The sequence below is a fragment of the Limanda limanda genome, chromosome 6 (assembly GCF_963576545.1).
Source record: "Limanda limanda chromosome 6, fLimLim1.1, whole genome shotgun sequence".
Lineage (NCBI taxonomy): Eukaryota > Metazoa > Chordata > Actinopteri > Pleuronectiformes > Pleuronectidae > Limanda > Limanda limanda.
The window spans coordinates 22,796,914-22,816,554 of record NC_083641.1 but is presented as its reverse complement, the minus strand read 5'-3'; the positions used below and the strand labels follow the sequence as shown (position 1 = coordinate 22,816,554).

The 19,641-nt window shown below is 43.3% G+C and overlaps 3 protein-coding genes across 3 annotated transcripts; all 3 read left to right on the top strand.

Annotated features, from left to right (window-relative positions):
* The first annotated feature begins 1,528 nt into the window (after positions 1 to 1,528).
* LOC133002971 (odorant receptor 131-2-like) lies at positions 1,529 to 2,431 on the top strand. Its single transcript, XM_061072560.1, has one exon. The coding sequence runs from the start codon at positions 1,529 to 1,531 to the stop codon at positions 2,429 to 2,431; it is 903 nt and encodes a 300-aa protein (XP_060928543.1).
* A 5,280-nt stretch (positions 2,432 to 7,711) lies between these two features.
* On the top strand, positions 7,712 to 9,901 carry LOC133002970 (odorant receptor 131-2-like). The gene is made up of 2 exons (XM_061072559.1): positions 7,712 to 7,734; positions 9,028 to 9,901. The coding sequence occupies exon 2, from the start codon at positions 9,029 to 9,031 to the stop codon at positions 9,899 to 9,901; it is 873 nt and encodes a 290-aa protein (XP_060928542.1). The 5' UTR covers positions 7,712 to 7,734; position 9,028.
* Positions 9,902 to 14,259: 4,358 nt separating this feature from the next.
* LOC133002969 (odorant receptor 131-2-like) lies at positions 14,260 to 15,132 on the top strand. Its single transcript, XM_061072558.1, has one exon. The coding sequence runs from the start codon at positions 14,260 to 14,262 to the stop codon at positions 15,130 to 15,132; it is 873 nt and encodes a 290-aa protein (XP_060928541.1).
* The last annotated feature ends 4,509 nt before the right edge of the window (positions 15,133 to 19,641 follow it).

The following is a 19,641-nucleotide window of genomic DNA, read 5'->3' as shown; positions in this document are numbered from 1 at the left end:
TGCGGTCATCCACTGAGAGATGTCAGTCAGACAGGCGGAGATTTGTGCTGCTACCTGTGTTTCAGATTGGGGAAAAAATGATAAGTTGGGTGTCATCAGCATAGCTATGGTTAGGAAAAGCCATGTGAGTGAATGGCAGAGCCGAGAGAGTTGGTGTGCAGAGAGAAGAGGAGGGGACCCAGGACTGACCCGGTGCGAGTCCTTGCGGGTCTCTGAAAATGCAGAAGCATGCGCCGGCCTTTAATGTGAAAGAGTGCAAGGCCTTTGGTACCTACGAGTAGAAATGCGCACAGAAAGTATACACATATTCAAATAAAATGAAATAGCAGCTTAATACTCAGCCTCCCCGGAAGCCTCCAATGATAGACTCCTTTGTCTTTATCCTCCGAGTCTTCACAGACGCTGAAGCTGACGCTACAAACAATTCCTGGTTTTTAAACCAGAGTTGATGATGGTTGGCTACATCTGTGCTGACCACACCCCCTGCTCATGAGTCAATCAGGCACCAGGTGGTAATGGCCCAGCAATAGAAACTCAGAGTTCAACACAAGAGAAACTTGTCACTTTAATCAGTGATCAGGTGAGTTTCACAAAATCTCATAATTTGCCAACAACTGATTATGGATAAGTCTATTTACCAGAAAAGGTAGAAAGTAAAATAGAACTTAGTCCTTAACAGAATTGGAATACAAATCAAACACTGTAACCTTAGCTGGTTCCCTTTTAACCCCCAATCACTAGAGTGAAACTATAAACAATAAACAAAATCCTAGCTCATACATTTCAAAGTAAGACCAAACAGGACAAACTATCAATGTAGTTAACCTAAGACAGCAGATACAATAGTAATCTAGCAGAGAAGCTTATTAAAGAATATACTTTGCTTAAATCCAAGTAGTCCAGTAATATGAAACCCCAGAAGTCCAATGTACATTTAACCCAAATGTATAAAATGAGAACATAAAAAAAATGTTACAATGTGAAAAAAAGGGTTGTTTGTTGTGATGCTACAAAGAAATTTTACATCAATCATTTAGTTTGACCCTTTATATTCAACTTAAGTAATAAAGTGACATGGAAATAGTTGAAATGCATGAAGTCACTGTTTTAGGAATACTTAGTTTTTGAGTGTGAATCCCTCCAACGGACAAAGTGGGTAACTATAGTTACTGTCGCTTATGAGGTGTGTTGTTGGCGAATGTTGTCGCTCGTGACTCTGTGGTGATTTAACGTTCATATGACGTTGCCGATATAAAGCCCTCACACACAGCTCCTGCTCAGAAGGCTGCACAGAGCTCAGCTGAACACCTTCACTCCAGGGATGGTTTGGTAAACTGGGTCTTGTTCTCTTATGTCTCCTTCTAATTATTTGTCCATGCACGATGTACTAAAATAATGTGTTTTGTGTTTGATACCTATTGATTCAAAGACAGATCATCCCTTGTAGAGTTATGCATCTGGTTTTAGAGCTGAATGAAGTGTGGCAGTGTCTGAAGGCTTATTACATTTGGTTGTGACAGACAGAAAGATGGCTGCTAACATCACCATAGAGTACAAGATGAATGATAAGATCATGTTGATTCAGGTCTTTGTCGTTCTTTTTCTCTGCATTAACCTTCTGCTAATTACGACCTTTTTCACTAAGGAGGTCTTCTACACCACCATGCGCTATGTCTTATTTGCTGTCACGCTAATGTCCGACACTCTGTTTTTATTCCTGACTGACATCCTGCTCATTTCGGATTTATATAGCTTTACGATACAAAGGTGGTTGTGCCTTATTATTATTATCATTTTGTCTCTGTATGCTTTTGTGACACCAGTCACTCTGACGGCGATGACCCTGGAGCGCTGCGTGGCCATTTGCCTCCCGCTGCGTCACGGAGAGCTGTGCTCCCCACGCAGCACTCTGCACAGCATCCTCATCATCCACATCCTCAGCTCTCTGCCCTGCATTGTTTATCTCTCCCTCTTCTTTGCATCGGCCTCCTACAGCTCCGACACCCAGGGCAGAGTGTGCACTGCTGAAATCTTCATCATCCACACGTGGCAGGGTCACCTCAGATCAGCGATTAGTCAGTTTTACTTCCTGATCATGTGCATCACAATCGTGTTTTCCTATGTGAAGATAACGAGAGTAGCCAAAGCTGCATCAGGAGAGGACAAAAAGTCCACATGGAGAGGACTCAGAACTGTGGGGCTTCACGCTTTGCAGCTGCTCCTGTGTCTTATCCAGCTGTGGTGTCCTTTAATAGAAGCTGCTGTGCTTAAAATCAATTTCATGTTATTTATTAATGTCAGGTACTTTAATTACATTACTTTTATTCTTGCTCCAAGATGTCTGTCTCCTCTCATTTATGGCCTCAGGGATGAAATGTTTTTTCATGCCCTGAAAAGATTAGCTCTCTGTGGTTTGCGTAAGAAACACTGATCAGATTTGTATCAATAACAAATTGTCATGATGTTATATTATGAAACGTTTTTGTTTATTAACTCTGGCTTGATTTATATTGCTATTTTAAAATAAAGAAATGTTTTCCCAATGATGTCAGGTATTTTCCTTGCAGAGCATTGAGTATGTGCACAGCCTGTTCACATAGAGAGAACGTGCACAGTTAACATTTAAATCAAACACCAACTATGGTGACAGAGGAGCACATAAAAAGTTTTCATGAAAATGGGCATTTCATGTACCGGAGGGGGGTTATACTCCTGGCAGGTACTACCAAGCCAGGCAGTTTTCAGGTTAGAGGCCAGTCTAAAAGCAGCAGTGCCATCACCCATTGGCAGTGGGATGATTGGATGACGATTGGGCCGATGTATTTGTCATACATATGAATGGTGTTTCTGCCTATGCAAATTAGGACATTAAATATATATTAAATATTATTAAATAAGCGTGGAGCTCATGTGCATATTCAAATTCATTTCTAAAGAAACTTGTTATACAAAAAAAGTTACTTTTCATGTATACTTTTACCATGTAAAGTTTTATAGTGGTAGGAGTAAACGAAAAAATGAAGCCTATTTGGGTGTATTTTGGACATTTGAGTAGTGTAAAGCTCATTTGCAAATTAAAATTCATTTTCAAAGAAACTTGTAATACAAAAAATGTTACTTTTCATAGGTAATTTCATTGTGTAAAGTTTCATTTTGATAGGGTTAAAGGAAAAAAATAGCCCCATTGGGGTGTATTGTTGCCTGGCCTTATTGGGTCACATCTCGGATTGATGACAATTAAACATATTTCCTCAAGTAGGATTTCTAGTATGTTGTTCTGGACACCTCATAGAAATGATCTATGCTGAAAAAAATTATTTTACAATTATTTCGATTTTTGGCTCCAAAATGAGTTACTTTGCCTGGACTACAGTCCTTCGCATTTTTTTCTCTATGTGGCCCTCGGGGAAAAAAAGTTTGCACACCGTTGTCATACAGCGACAAAGACTTGTAATAAATTTATTATTGATCCACTTGTGTACGATTCTCTTACAACAATGAACACACTAATGTCAAATGTAAAGCGAAAGACAAACAGATTTAATGAGTCAGGTCCGTCGTCCGCGCTGTTATCAAACTAAACCTTCTCGTTCTCCCGCGTTAGAGTCAACAACAGCTTGTGAGGTCAAAGATGCAGATATTTCAGTTACTTTATTACTTATATTTCATATTTCACACGTCACATTAATCGTAGAATTGTAGTTGTGTTTATTGTGAAGCAGGAAGTTTGACGTCCGGAAATGTAAAATCCGAAAATGAATCGTACAGTAATGATGACGTTCGCGGACCAATCACAGCCAAGGGCTGTCCGTGGGGTCTCCGAAATAAACACGGACAGTTAGAAAAATCATAGGTGCACGAAAAGCTCTCCGAGGCGCTCGAAGAAGGCGTTCCACGGCGGAGTTTTAGAAAAAACGGAGAAGCAAAAATCGGCCTTTATTCTCCTGATGTTGTACAGCATGAATCTACAGGAACATGTTGTTACAGTAATGTTGGCAGTAAGGGAGAGTTGGCTGTGGAGTGTCACACCCAGGTTCCTAGCGGTCTGAGTGGAGGTTAACACAGAGTTGTCAAAGAGAATAGTCAGGTCGTGGGTGGGAGAGCCTTTTCCCTGGTAGGAAAAGTATTTCAGTACCATACAAGCTCTACAAGAACGCCCCGGATGTTCTACATTTTCTTTGGAGGCTCTTGAGGATAGTGTGGCAGAAGGAAATAATACCAAAGGCATGGCGAAGGGCTGGTGGTGTGCTAATCCCGAAAGAGAAGGATGCGACAGACATCAGTCAATTCCAACCAATCTCCCTTCTCAACGTCGAAGGGAAGATCTTTTTCAGTATAATAGCACAGAGGCTGTCCACTTACCTGGAAAGGAACAAGTTCATTGATACATCTGTACAGAAAGCAGGCATTCCTGGTTTCTCTGGTTGCCTGGAACATACTAGTATGATTTGGCACCAGATCCAAACAGCTAAGAAGGACAAGAGAGACCTCTATGTCATCTTCCTCGACCTGGCCAATGCCTTTGGCTCAGTTCCCCATGAACTCCTCTGGGAATCCTTCAACTTTTTCCACGTACCAGAACCCATCACTACACTGGTAAAAGCCTATTTTCAAGACCTGCAATTGTGTTTCACAACACCTGACTTCACAACAACATGGCAGCACTTGGAAGTAGGCATAATGGCAGGCTGTACAATTTCACCTCTGGCTTTCACTATGGCCATGGAAGTCATCATCAGGGCATCGAGATGGGTGGTCGGCGGTGAGAGAACTAAGGAAGGGCTCCGTCTCCCACCTATCCGAACATACATGGATGACATGACTACACTGACCACCACTGCAGCATGCACCAGGCGGCTAGTTGCAAAACTGCAGGATAACATCAAGTGGGCCCGGATGAAAATGAAGCCAAGCAAATCTTGAAGCATCTCCATAGTCAAGGGACAACTTAAAGAGGTTCTGCATTGGAGATGACCCGATACCAACGGTGTCTGAGCAACCTGTCAAGAGCCTGGGTAGATGGTACAACGAAAGCCTCTGGGATAAAGATCAAATGCAGCAAGTCAGGCAGGACATCGCCGATGGTCTTGAGAACATCAACAAGACCCTACTGCCTGGGAAGCTCAAGCTTTGGTGCCTACAGTTTGGACTTCTCCCCCGGGTAATGTGGCCACTCACCGTCTATGAGGTCCCAATAACAACAGTGGAGAAGATGGAGCGAACCATTACCTCATACGTGAAGAAATGGCTGGGTGTCCCTCAATGTCTGAGTAACATCGGCCTCTATGGCAAAGGGGTCCTTGAACTACCTCTTACAAGTCTAACGGAGGAGTACAAGTGCTCTAAAGTAAGACTTCAGATGACATTGAAGGACTCCAAAGACCAGACCATAAGCAAGGCTGCACCTCCCCTACAAACTGGACGGAAATGGACATCATCCAAGGCTGTGCAGCAAGCAACATCAGCCCAAGACATTGTGGGGACTATCCAGCGTGGAAGAGGAGGCTTTGGCCTGGCAGCAAGCAAATCAACGTTCCATAAGGCAACAACATCTGAACGCAGGAAGCTGGTGGTCGAGGAGGTGCGCAGAGAGGAGGAGACTGCAAGAAGTGCAAAGGCTGTCTCTCTTGCTAAACAAGGGCAATGGACGCGGTGGGAAGGCCTGGAGAGGAGAAAGATCAACTGGAGTGAGCTTTGGCAAATGGAGGCAAGCAACATCAGCTTCATAATAAGAGCTGTTTATGATGTGCTTCCATCACCAAAAAACCTACATCAATGGTATGGCGAGGACCCGACCTGCCCCCTCTGCCCAGCTCCAACGACTCTCAGGCATATAATGACAGGTTGCAAGACCAGCCTCTCACAAGGCCGCTACACCTGGAGGCACAATCAGGTCCTCAAGAGCCTGGCTGCAGCACTTGAGACCAAGAGGAGTGCAACCAATTCATTACCTCCAAAAACAAGCAATCCCGTCAAAACAACAACATTCATCCGGGAGGGACAGAAAAGGCCCAAGCATCCTCCTACGAAGCCAGAAACTGGACACCTAGCCATGGCCAGGGACTGGAAGACAGGCCAGACATGGTCCTTCACGAAAGGCTGTGTACATCATAGAGCTCACAGTCCCGTGGGAAAACTCTGTTGAATAGGCCTACGAGCGTAAGAAACTGCGTTACACAGAGTTGGCAGCAGACGCAACTCAGCGTGGCTGGAATGCAAAAGTCTGGCCAGTTGAAGTGGGATGCAGAGGATTCGTGGCTGCTTCCACCATCAGGTTGCTGAAAGAACTTGGAATCCATGGACAGGCTCTGCGACAGACCGTAAGAGCAGTTTCCCAAGCAGCTGAAAGAGGCAGCCAGTGGATCTGGATCAAACGGAAGGACCCTTGCTGGGCTATATCTTCATGACCCCCCACCTGAGAACCCAATACAGATCCCTCCAACTTGAGGAGGGCACATGAGGTATGCGGTCAGCTGTAGGGCTGGCTCAGGGAAGAGGACGCCCCTGCCTTGCATAGTCCCGTGGGAAATCTTAATTGGGCATGGGACACAAGCTAAGGCTTGATCACCCTTTAGCTGGCCACCTTTGATGAGAGTGTTTAGTGATTAAAGGCCGAAACACCCGCTGATTCGAAGGCACACTAGTGAGGATGTGTCCCAAAATTGACATCTTAACCCAGTCTAAGAAATAAACCTCCCATGCCACTCTGTCAACATCACGGCAAATCTCATGTGAGTGCATACCATCTATTGGCACAATGGACAGTTTTAACATCTCGTCCCGTGTTTTATGATTCTTTATCCTCTGAGTCTTCACAGACGCTGAAGCTGACGCTACAAACAATTCCTGCTTTTTAAACCAGAGTTGATGATGGTTGGCTACATCTGTGCTGACCACACCCCCTGCTTATGAGTCAATCAGGCACCAGGTGGTAATGGCCCAGCAATAGAAACTCAGAGTTCAACACAAGAGAAACTTGTCACTTTAATCTGTTATTAGGTGAGTTTCACAAAATCTCCTAATTTGCCAACAACTGATTATGGACAAAGTCTATTTACCAGAAAAGGTAGCCTGGGTGCCAGACGAATTTAGCCCCGCCCACAACATTTTTTGGTCGGGAAGTTCGGTCTGGAGTCGCTCCATTGGGGAGAAATGATGCTCCGAACAGAAGCTGTTCGGACCAATCACATTGTCAGGGCGGGCTTTATACGATGATGGACAGATGATCAACCATAGATATGTGATCAGCAGTTACGTAATCAACTACGTCATCAAACAGCGCTTGGGTTGACTTTGTTTTCCACAAACATGCCTGCCGCTGGAGAGTTGAGATGTGTGGATGCTGCCATTGAGTCTGTTTTAGAAGACATCGATAGCGCATTAATTTTGAAAGAGGAACAGAGATACGCGATCAAGGCATGGCGATGCAACTCGGCGTGCACGACGAGGTGGACATTATTTTTTCATCGATAAAACTATTGCATGTTCGCTATGTGGCAGGAGGATTCCCTGAACGAGGTTGCCCTGAACGCAGCACAGCGAGGGTGTTAGCAGCTGGAGGTAGCAGCCCGGAGCTAGCCGCCGCGGCTCAGCTTCATGTCCGCAGACGGACTGTCAGTCCACGGGAAGGAAACCTGGACAGACCCGGGTCTGGGTGAGGAGTGCCGAAAGTGAGGGCGTGACAACATCCGGACTGAGAGGTCGAGAGCCGTCAAATCGAGCTAGCTCTCAGCGGCTAGCTGCTCCCTCATCAGGGCTTAAGAGTACAGCAGCGCTTATTTACAAGTGTAACCATTGAACGGATTCCGTTTAACTGCCACAAGAGTTGTTCATCTTGTAATAAAGACCCAATGAGGAAACATGCTGTGTTGGTTTTTTTTTATGGTAAGAGAAAGTCTTGACTGTCTGACTTAGTAAATAACTCACAATGATGCTAATCATACGTCACATACTACGTTGCTCTGATTGGTTGTAGGTCTATCCAATTGAGCGAAGAGGCATTTTTTTTCCTGGTTCGGTTGAAACACGCCCCATAATCACAACCCAATGGAGCGGTCTCAGACTAATATTCTGACTAGAATTGAGTATGACGTCAGGCTACAGAAAAGGTAGAAAGTAAAATAGAACTTAGTCATTAACAGAATGGGAATAAAAATCAACACTTTAACCTTAGCTGGTTCCCTTTTAACCCCCAATCACTAGAGTGAAACTATAAACAATAAACAAAATCCTAGCTCATACATTTCAAAGTAAGAAAAACAGGACAAACTATCAATGTAGTTAACCTAAGACAGTAGATACGATAGTAATCTAGCAGAGAAGCTTGTTAAAGAATATACTTTGCTTAAATCCAAGTAGTCCAGTAATATGAAACCCCAGAAGTCCAATGCACATTTAACACAAATGCATAAAATGAGAACATGAAAAAAGTTACAATGTGACAAAAGGGTTGTTTGCTGTGATGCTACAAAAAAAATGTTACATCAATCATTTAGTTTGACCCTTTATATTCAACTTATGTAATAAAGTGACTTGGAAATAGTTGAAATGCATGAAGTCACTGTTTTAGGAATACTTAGTTTTTGAGTGTGAATCCCTCCAACGGACAAAGTGGGTAACTATAGTTACTGTCGCTTATGAGGTGTGTTGTTGGCGAATGTTGTCCCTTGTGACTCTGTGGTGATTTAACGTTCCTATGACATTGTGTTATAATTTGTCGATATAAAACCCTCACACACAGCTCCTGCTCAGAAGGTTGCACAGAGCTCAGCTGAACACCTTCACTCCAGGGATGGTTTGGTAAACTGGGTCTTGTTCTCTTATGTCTCCTTCTAATTATTTGTCCATGCACGATGTACTAAAATAATGTGTTTTGTGTTTGATACCTGTTGATTCAAAGAGAGATCATCCCTTGTTGAGTTCTGCATCTGGTTTTAGAGCTGAATGAAGTGTGGCAGTGTCTGAAGGCTTTTTACATTTGGTTGTGACAGAGAGAAAAATGTCTGCTAACATCACCACAGAGTACAGGATGAATGATAAGATCATGTTGATTCAGGTCTTTGTCGTCCTTTTTCTCTGCATTAACCTTCTGCTAATTACGACCTTTTTCTCCAAGGAGGTCTTCTACACCACCATGCGCTACGTCTTATTTGCTGTCACGCTAATGTCCGACTGTCTGCTTTTATTCCTGACTGACATCCTGCTCCTTTCGAATTTATATCGCTTTACGATACAAAGGTGGTTGTGCCTTATTATGTATATCGTTTTGTCGCTGTATATTTTTGTGACACCGGTCACTCTGACAGCGATGACCCTGGAGCGCTACGTGGCCATTTGCTTGCCGCTGCGTCACGCAGAGCTGTGCTCCCCACGCAGCACTCTGCACGGCATCCTCATCATCCACATCCTCAGCTCTCTGCCCTGCATTGTTTATCTCTCCATCTTCTTTGCATCGACCTCCTACGGCTCCGACAACCAGGGCCGAAGGTGCTCTGCTGAAATCTTCCTCATCCACACGTGGCAGGGTCACCTCAGATCAGCGATTAGTCAGTTTTACTTTCTGATCATGTGCATCACAATCATGTTTTCCTATGTGAAGATAACGAGAGTGGCCAAAGCTGCATCAGGAGAGGACAAAAAGTCCACATGGAGAGGACTCAGAACTGTGGGGCTTCACGCTTTGCAGCTGCTCCTGTGTCTCATCCAGCTGTGGTGTCCTTTCATAGAAGCTGCTGTGCTTCAAATCAATCTCATGTTATTTATCAATGTCAGGTACTTTAATTACATTACTTTTATTCTTGCTCCAAGATGTCTGTCTCCTCTCATTTATGGCCTCAGGGATGAAATGTTTTTTCATGCCCTGAAAAGATTAGCAATCTGTGGTTTGCGTAAGAAACACTGATCAGATTTGTATCAATAACAAATTGTCATGATGTTATATTATGAAACGTTTTTGTTTATTAACTCTGGCTTGATTTATATTGCTATTTTAAAATAAAGAAATGGTTTCCCAGTGATGTCAGGTATTTTCCTTGCAGAGCATTGAGTATATGCACAGCCTGTTCACATAGAGAGAACGTGCACAGTTAACATTTAAATCAAACACCAACTATGGTGACAGAGGAGCACATAAAAAGTTTTCATGAAAATGGGCATTTCATGTACCGGAGGTGGGTTATACTCCTGGCAGGTACTACCAAGCCAGGCAGTTTTCAGGTTAGAGGCCAGTCTAAAAGCAGCAGTGCCATCACCCATTGGCAGTGGGATGATTGGATGACGATTGGGCCGATGTATTTGTCATACATATGAATGGTGTTTCTGCCTATGCAAATTAGGACATTAAATATATATTAAATATTATTAAATAAGCGTGGAGCTCATGTCCATATTCAAACTCATTTCAAAAGAAACTTGTTATACAAAAAAAGTTACTTTTCATGTACACTTTTACCATGTAAAGTTTTATAGTGGTAGGAGTAAAGGAAAAAATTAAGCCTATTTGGGTGTATTTTGGACATATTCGATTAGTGTAAAGCTCATTTGCAAATTAAAATTCATTTTCAAAGAAACTTGTAATACAAAAAATGTTACTTTTCATGGGTAATTTCATTGTGTAAAGTTTCATTTTGATAGGGTTAAAAGGAAAAAAATAGCCCCATTGGGGTGTATTGTTGCCTGGCCTTATTGGACCACATCTCGGATTGATGACAATTAAACATATTTCCTCAAGTAGGATTTCTAGTATGTTGTTCTGGACACCTCATAGAAATGATCTATGCTGAAAAAAATTATTTTACAATTATTTCGATTTTTGGCTCCAAAATGAGTTACTTTGCCTGGACTACAGTCCTTCGCATTTTTTTCTCTATGTGGCCCTCGGGGAAAAAAAGTTTGCACACCGCTGTCATACAGGGACAAAGACTGGTAATATATTTATTATTGATCAACTTGTGTACGATTCTCTAACAACAATAAACACACTAATGTCAAATGTAAAGCGAAAGACAAACAGATTTAATAAGTCAGGTCCGTCGTCCGCGCTGTTATCAAACTAAACCTTCTCATTCTCCCGCGTTAGAGTCAACAACAGCTCGTGAGGTCTAAGATGCAGATATTTCAGTGTGATATTAACAGTTAATTATTAATTCAGTTTATCTTGATATGTCTGAGATAAACATCTCACCTAGGGGAACTAGGCAGCTCCCCTCCTGACCGCGGCCATTTATTGTACATGACATAACAATGAATATCCAATGCGCATTGTCCAAATGTAAAAAGGTATTTTAAATGCAAAGCAGAGACAATTCAAAATACAAAGAATATATTTATCAATAAGGCTTCTAATCTTCCAGGAGATTTGACATTTATGGCTAAAAACAACTCTGATGGAGAAAGGCATTAATTACAGATTCATTTTAGTTCAGGTTTTCATCGCACTTTTCCGCCATCAACATTTTGCCATTCACAAATCTGGTTGTGTATAATTTTCTACATGTTGTCTTCTGAGTATACTCTGGTCACACGTATTTCTCTTCATCACTATGCACTTCCTCCTCCTCATTCAAGGCCTCAGCTCTGTGCTCTGCTTTATTCTCTCACCGTCAACATCAGCATCTCTGAGCTTCTACAAATAACACAGGGTTTCCTCTGATGAGCTGTTCATCTTTTCACATGTGGCAGGGTCACTTAAGGTCTGCCATTGGTCAACCTTACTTCCTGATCATGAGCATCACCATTGTGTTTTCCTAAGCTAAGATTACATTACATTACATTTCATTTAGCTGATGCTTTTATCCAAAGCGACTTACAATAAGTGCATTCAACCCAGAGGGAACAAACCAAGAACAAGAAGAATCAAGACAGTACAATTTCTTCGAAATACAGCAAAACTACAAAGTGCTATTGGTAAGTGCCATTTTAGTGCTACCAAAGATTTAGTTTCAAAAGTGGTTAGTGTTTTTTTTTTATTTTTTTATTCAAGGTACAGTCGGAAGAGGTGTGTTTTTAGTTTTCTGCGGAAGATGTGTAAACTTTCATATGTCCGGATGTCGATTGGGAGCTCATTCCACCATTTAGGAGCTAGGACAGCAAACAGTCGTGATTTTGATGAGTGTTTAGCTCGCAGTGAAGGAGCAACGAGCCGATTAGCCGAAGCAGAGCGGAGTGAACGCGCTGGTGTGTAAAGTTTGACCATGTCCTAAATGTAGACTGGACCTGATCCGTTCACAGCACAGTACACAAGTACTAATATTTTGAAACGGATGCAGGCAGCCACCGGTAATCAGTGAAGGGAGCGGAGTAGTATGAGTGAACTTTGGTAGGTTAAAGACCAGTTGAGCTGCTCTATCCTGGATGAGCTGCAGAGGTCGGATGGCACTAGCAGGTAGACCTGCCAGGAGGGAGTTACAACAGTCTAGGCGTGAGATGACCAGGGCCTGGACCAGAACCTGCGCCGCCTTCTGAGTGAGAAGGGGGCTTATTCTCCTGATGTTGTACAGCATGAATCTACAGGAACGTGTTGTTACAGTAATGTTGGCAGTAAGGGAGAGTTGGCTGTCGAGTGTCACACCCAGGTTCCTAGCGGTCTGAGTGGGGGTTAACACAGAGTTGTCAAAGAGAATAGTCAGGTCGTGGGTGGGAGAGCATTTTTTCCCTGGTTTGAAAAGTATTTCAGTCTTGTCAAGGTTAATTTTCAGGTGGTGTGCGGTCATCCACTGAGAGATGTCAGTCAGACAGGCGGAGATTTGTGCTGCTACCTGTGTTTCAGATTGGGGAAAAAATGATAAGTTGGGTGTCATCAGCATAGCTATGGTTAGGAAAAGCCATGTGAGTGAATGGCAGAGCCGAGAGAGTTGGTGTGCAGAGAGAAGAGGAGGGGACCCAGGACTGACCCGGTGCGAGTCCTTGCGGGTCTCTGAAAATGCAGAAGCATGCGCCGGCCTTTAATGTGAAAGAGTGCAAGGCCTTTGGTACCTACGAGTAGAAATGCGCACAGAAAGTATACACATATTCAAATAAAATGAAATAGCAGCTTAATACTCAGCCTCCCCGGAAGCCTCCAATGATAGACTCCTTTGTCTTTATCCTCCGAGTCTTCACAGACGCTGAAGCTGACGCTACAAACAATTCCTGGTTTTTAAACCAGAGTTGATGATGGTTGGCTACATCTGTGCTGACCACACCCCCTGCTCATGAGTCAATCAGGCACCAGGTGGTAATGGCCCAGCAATAGAAACTCAGAGTTCAACACAAGAGAAACTTGTCACTTTAATCAGTGATCAGGTGAGTTTCACAAAATCTCATAATTTGCCAACAACTGATTATGGATAAGTCTATTTACCAGAAAAGGTAGAAAGTAAAATAGAACTTAGTCCTTAACAGAATTGGAATACAAATCAAACACTGTAACCTTAGCTGGTTCCCTTTTAACCCCCAATCACTAGAGTGAAACTATAAACAATAAACAAAATCCTAGCTCATACATTACAAAGTAAGACCAAACAGGACAAACTATCAATGTAGTTAACCTAAGACAGCAGATACAATAGTAATCTAGCAGAGAAGCTTATTAAAGAATATACTTTGCTTAAATCCAAGTAGTCCAGTAATATGAAACCCCAGAAGTCCAATGTACATTTAACCCAAATGTATAAAATGAGAACATAAAAAAAATGTTACAATGTGAAAAAAAGGGTTGTTTGTTGTGATGCTACAAAGAAATTTTACATCAATCATTTAGTTTGACCCTTTATATTCAACTTAAGTAATAAAGTGACATGGAAATAGTTGAAATGCATGAAGTCACTGTTTTAGGAATACTTAGTTTTTGAGTGTGAATCCCTCCAACGGACAAAGTGGGTAACTATAGTTACTGTCGCTTATGAGGTGTGTTGTTGGCGAATGTTGTCGCTCGTGACTCTGTGGTGATTTAACGTTCATATGACGTTGCCGATATAAAGCCCTCACACACAGCTCCTGCTCAGAAGGCTGCACAGAGCTCAGCTGAACACCTTCACTCCAGGGATGGTTTGGTAAACTGGGTCTTGTTCTCTTATGTCTCCTTCTAATTATTTGTCCATGCACGATGTACTAAAATAATGTGTTTTGTGTTTGATACCTATTGATTCAAAGACAGATCATCCCTTGTAGAGTTATGCATCTGGTTTTAGAGCTGAATGAAGTGTGGCAGTGTCTGAAGGCTTATTACATTTGGTTGTGACAGACAGAAAGATGGCTGCTAACATCACCATAGAGTACAAGATGAATGATAAGATCATGTTGATTCAGGTCTTTGTCGTTCTTTTTCTCTGCATTAACCTTCTGCTAATTACGACCTTTTTCACTAAGGAGGTCTTCTACACCACCATGCGCTATGTCTTATTTGCTGTCACGCTAATGTCCGACACTCTGTTTTTATTCCTGACTGACATCCTGCTCATTTCGGATTTATATAGCTTTACGATACAAAGGTGGTTGTGCCTTATTATTATTATCATTTTGTCTCTGTATGCTTTTGTGACACCAGTCACTCTGACGGCGATGACCCTGGAGCGCTGCGTGGCCATTTGCCTCCCGCTGCGTCACGGAGAGCTGTGCTCCCCACGCAGCACTCTGCACAGCATCCTCATCATCCACATCCTCAGCTCTCTGCCCTGCATTGTTTATCTCTCCCTCTTCTTTGCATCGGCCTCCTACAGCTCCGACACCCAGGGCAGAGTGTGCACTGCTGAAATCTTCATCATCCACACGTGGCAGGGTCACCTCAGATCAGCGATTAGTCAGTTTTACTTCCTGATCATGTGCATCACAATCGTGTTTTCCTATGTGAAGATAACGAGAGTAGCCAAAGCTGCATCAGGAGAGGACAAAAAGTCCACATGGAGAGGACTCAGAACTGTGGGGCTTCACGCTTTGCAGCTGCTCCTGTGTCTTATCCAGCTGTGGTGTCCTTTAATAGAAGCTGCTGTGCTTAAAATCAATTTCATGTTATTTATTAATGTCAGGTACTTTAATTACATTACTTTTATTCTTGCTCCAAGATGTCTGTCTCCTCTCATTTATGGCCTCAGGGATGAAATGTTTTTTCATGCCCTGAAAAGATTAGCTCTCTGTGGTTTGCGTAAGAAACACTGATCAGATTTGTATCAATAACAAATTGTCATGATGTTATATTATGAAACGTTTTTGTTTATTAACTCTGGCTTGATTTATATTGCTATTTTAAAATAAAGAAATGTTTTCCCAATGATGTCAGGTATTTTCCTTGCAGAGCATTGAGTATGTGCACAGCCTGTTCACATAGAGAGAACGTGCACAGTTAACATTTAAATCAAACACCAACTATGGTGACAGAGGAGCACATAAAAAGTTTTCATGAAAATGGGCATTTCATGTACCGGAGGGGGGTTATACTCCTGGCAGGTACTACCAAGCCAGGCAGTTTTCAGGTTAGAGGCCAGTCTAAAAGCAGCAGTGCCATCACCCATTGGCAGTGGGATGATTGGATGACGATTGGGCCGATGTATTTGTCATACATATGAATGGTGTTTCTGCCTATGCAAATTAGGACATTAAATATATATTAAATATTATTAAATAAGCGTGGAGCTCATGTGCATATTCAAATTCATTTCTAAAGAAACTTGTTATACAAAAAAAGTTACTTTTCATGTATACTTTTACCATGTAAAGTTTTATAGTGGTAGGAGTAAACGAAAAAATGAAGCCTATTTGGGTGTATTTTGGACATTTGAGTAGTGTAAAGCTCATTTGCAAATTAAAATTCATTTTCAAAGAAACTTGTAATACAAAAAATGTTACTTTTCATAGGTAATTTCATTGTGTAAAGTTTCATTTTGATAGGGTTAAAGGAAAAAATAACCCCATTGGGGTGTATTGTTGCCTGGCCTTATTGGGTCACATCTCGGATTGATGACAATTAAACATATTTCCTCAAGTAGGATTTCTAGTATGTTGTTCTGGACACCTCATAGAAATTATCTATGCTGAAAAAAATTATTTTACAATTATTTCGATTTTTGGCTCCAAAATGAGTTACTTTGCCTGGACTACAGTCCTTCGCATTTTTTTCTCTATGTGGCCCTCGGGGAAAAAAAGTTTGCACACCGTTGTCATACAGCGACAAAGACTTGTAATAAATTTATTATTGATCCACTTGTGTACGATTCTCTTACAACAATGAACACACTAATGTCAAATGTAAAGCGAAAGACAAACAGATTTAATGAGTCAGGTCCGTCGTCCGCGCTGTTATCAAACTAAACCTTCTCGTTCTCCCGCGTTAGAGTCAACAACAGCTTGTGAGGTCAAAGATGCAGATATTTCAGTTACTTTATTACTTATATTTCATATTTCACACGTCACATTAATAGTAGAATTGTAGTTGTGTTTATTGTGAAGCAGGAAGTTTGACGTCCGGAAATGTAAAATCCGAAAATGAATCGTACAGTAATGATGACGTTCGCGGACCAATCACAGCCAAGGGCTGTCCGTGGGGTCTCCGAAATAAACACGGACAGTTAGAAAAATCATAGGTGCACGAAAAGCTCTCCGAGGCGCTCGAAGAAGGCGTTCCACGGCGGAGTTTTAGAAAAAACGGAGAAGCAAAAATCGGCCTTTATTCTCCTGATGTTGTACAGCATGAATCTACAGGAACATATTGTTACAGTAATGTTGGCAGTAAGGGAGAGTTGGCTGTGGAGTGTCACACCCAGGTTCCTAGCGGTCTGAGTGGAGGTTAACACAGAGTTGTCAAAGAGAATAGTCAGGTCGTGGGTGGGAGAGCCTTTTCCCTGGTAGGAAAAGTATTTCAGTACCATACAAGCTCTACAAGAACGCCCCGGATGTTCTACATTTTCTTTGGAGGCTCTTGAGGATAGTGTGGCAGAAGGAAATAATACCAAAGGCATGGCGAAGGGCTGGTGGTGTGCTAATCCCGAAAGAGAAGGATGCGACAGACATCAGTCAATTCCAACCAATCTCCCTTCTCAACGTCGAAGGGAAGATCTTTTTCAGTATAATAGCACAGAGGCTGTCCACTTACCTGGAAAGGAACAAGTTCATTGATACATCTGTACAGAAAGCAGGCATTCCTGGTTTCTCTGGTTGCCTGGAACATACTAGTATGATTTGGCACCAGATCCAAACAGCTAAGAAGGACAAGAGAGACCTCTATGTCATCTTCCTCGACCTGGCCAATGCCTTTGGCTCAGTTCCCCATGAACTCCTCTGGGAATCCTTCAACTTTTTCCACGTACCAGAACCCATCACTACACTGGTAAAAGCCTATTTTCAAGACCTGCAATTGTGTTTCACAACACCTGACTTCACAACAACATGGCAGCACTTGGAAGTAGGCATAATGGCAGGCTGTACAATTTCACCTCTGGCTTTCACTATGGCCATGGAAGTCATCATCAGGGCATCGAGATGGGTGGTCGGCGGTGAGAGAACTAAGGAAGGGCTCCGTCTCCCACCTATCCGAACATACATGGATGACATGACTACACTGACCACCACTGCAGCATGCACCAGGCGGCTAGTTGCAAAACTGCAGGATAACATCAAGTGGGCCCGGATGAAAATGAAGCCAAGCAAATCTTGAAGCATCTCCATAGTCAAGGGACAACTTAAAGAGGTTCTGCATTGGAGATGACCCGATACCAACGGTGTCTGAGCAACCTGTCAAGAGCCTGGGTAGATGGTACAACGAAAGCCTCTGGGATAAAGATCAAGTGCAGCAAGTCAGGCAGGACATCGCCGATGGTCTTGAGAACATCAACAAGACCCTACTGCCTGGGAAGCTCAAGCTTTGGTGCCTACAGTTTGGACTTCTCCCCCGGGTAATGTGGCCACTCACCGTCTATGAGGTCCCAATAACAACAGTGGAGAAGATGGAGCGAACCATTACCTCATACGTGAAGAAATGGCTGGGTGTCCCTCAATGTCTGAGTAACATCGGCCTCTATGGCAAAGGGGTCCTTGAACTACCTCTTACAAGTCTAACGGAGGAGTACAAGTGCTCTAAAGTAAGACTTCAGATGACATTGAAGGACTCCAAAGACCAGACCATAAGCAAGGCTGCACCTCCCCTACAAACTGGACGGAAATGGACATCATCCAAGGCTGTGCAGCAAGCAACATCAGCCCAAGACATTGTGGGGACTATCCAGCGTGGAAGAGGAGGCTTTGGCCTGGCAGCAAGCAAATCAACGTTCCATAAGGCAACAACATCTGAACGCAGGAAGCTGGTGGTCGAGGAGGTGCGCAGAGAGGAGGAGACTGCAAGAAGTGCAAAGGCTGTCTCTCTTGCTAAACAAGGGCAATGGACGCGGTGGGAAGGCCTGGAGAGGAGAAAGATCAACTGGAGTGAGCTTTGGCAAATGGAGGCAAGCAACATCAGCTTCATAATAAGAGCTGTTTATGATGTGCTTCCATCACCAAAAAACCTACATCAATGGTATGGCGAGGACCCGACCTGCCCCCTCTGCCCAGCTCCAACGACTCTCAGGCATATAATGACAGGTTGCAAGACCAGCCTCTCACAAGGCCGCTACACCTGGAGGCACAATCAGGTCCTCAAGAGCCTGGCTGCAGCACTTGAGACCAAGAGGAGTGCAACCAATTCATTACCTCCAAAAACAAGCAATCCCGTCAAAACAACAACATTCATCCGGGAGGGACAGAAAAGGCCCAAGCATCCTCCTACGAAGCCAGAAACTGGACACCTAGCCATGGCCAGGGACTGGAAGACAGGCCAGACATGGTCCTTCACGAAAGGCTGTGTACATCATAGAGCTCACAGTCCCGTGGGAAAACTCTGTTGAATAGGCCTACGAGCGTAAGAAACTGCGTTACACAGAGTTGGCAGCAGACGCAACTCAGCGTGGCTGGAATGCAAAAGTCTGGCCAGTTGAAGTGGGATGCAGAGGATTCGTGGCTGCTTCCACCATCAGGTTGCTGAAAGAACTTGGAATCCATGGACAGGCTCTGCGACAGACCGTAAGAGCAGTTTCCCAAGCAGCTGAAAGAGGCAGCCAGTGGATCTGGATCAAACGGAAGGACCCTTGCTGGGCTATATCTTCATGACCCCCCACCTGAGAACCCAATACAGATCCCTCCAACTTGAGGAGGGCACATGAGGTATGCGGTCAGCTGTAGGGCTGGCTCAGGGAAGAGGACGCCCCTGCCTTGCATAGTCCCGTGGGAAATCTTAATTGGGCATGGGACACAAGCTAAGGCTTGATCACCCTTTAGCTGGCCACCTTTGATGAGAGTGTTTAGTGATTAAAGGCCGAAACACCCGCTGATTCGAAGGCACACTAGTGAGGATGTGTCCCAAAATTGACATCTTAACCCAGTCTAAGAAATAAACCTCCCATGCCACTCTGTCAACATCACGGCAAATCTCATGTGAGTGCATACCATCTATTGGCACAATGGACAGTTTTAACATCTCGTCCCGTGTTTTATGATTCTTTATCCTCTGAGTCTTCACAGACGCTGAAGCTGACGCTACAAACAATTCCTGCTTTTTAAACCAGAGTTGATGATGGTTGGCTACATCTGTGCTGACCACACCCCCTGCTTATGAGTCAATCAGGCACCAGGTGGTAATGGCCC

Bases quoted from the DNA above. Each gene is read 5' to 3' on its own strand.
- LOC133002971 (XM_061072560.1), top strand. From the start codon at position 1,529: ATGGCTGCTAACATCACCATAGAGTACAAGATGAATGATAAGATCATG.
- LOC133002970 (XM_061072559.1), top strand. From the start codon at position 9,029: ATGAATGATAAGATCATGTTGATTCAGGTCTTTGTCGTCCTTTTTCTC.
- LOC133002969 (XM_061072558.1), top strand. From the start codon at position 14,260: ATGAATGATAAGATCATGTTGATTCAGGTCTTTGTCGTTCTTTTTCTC.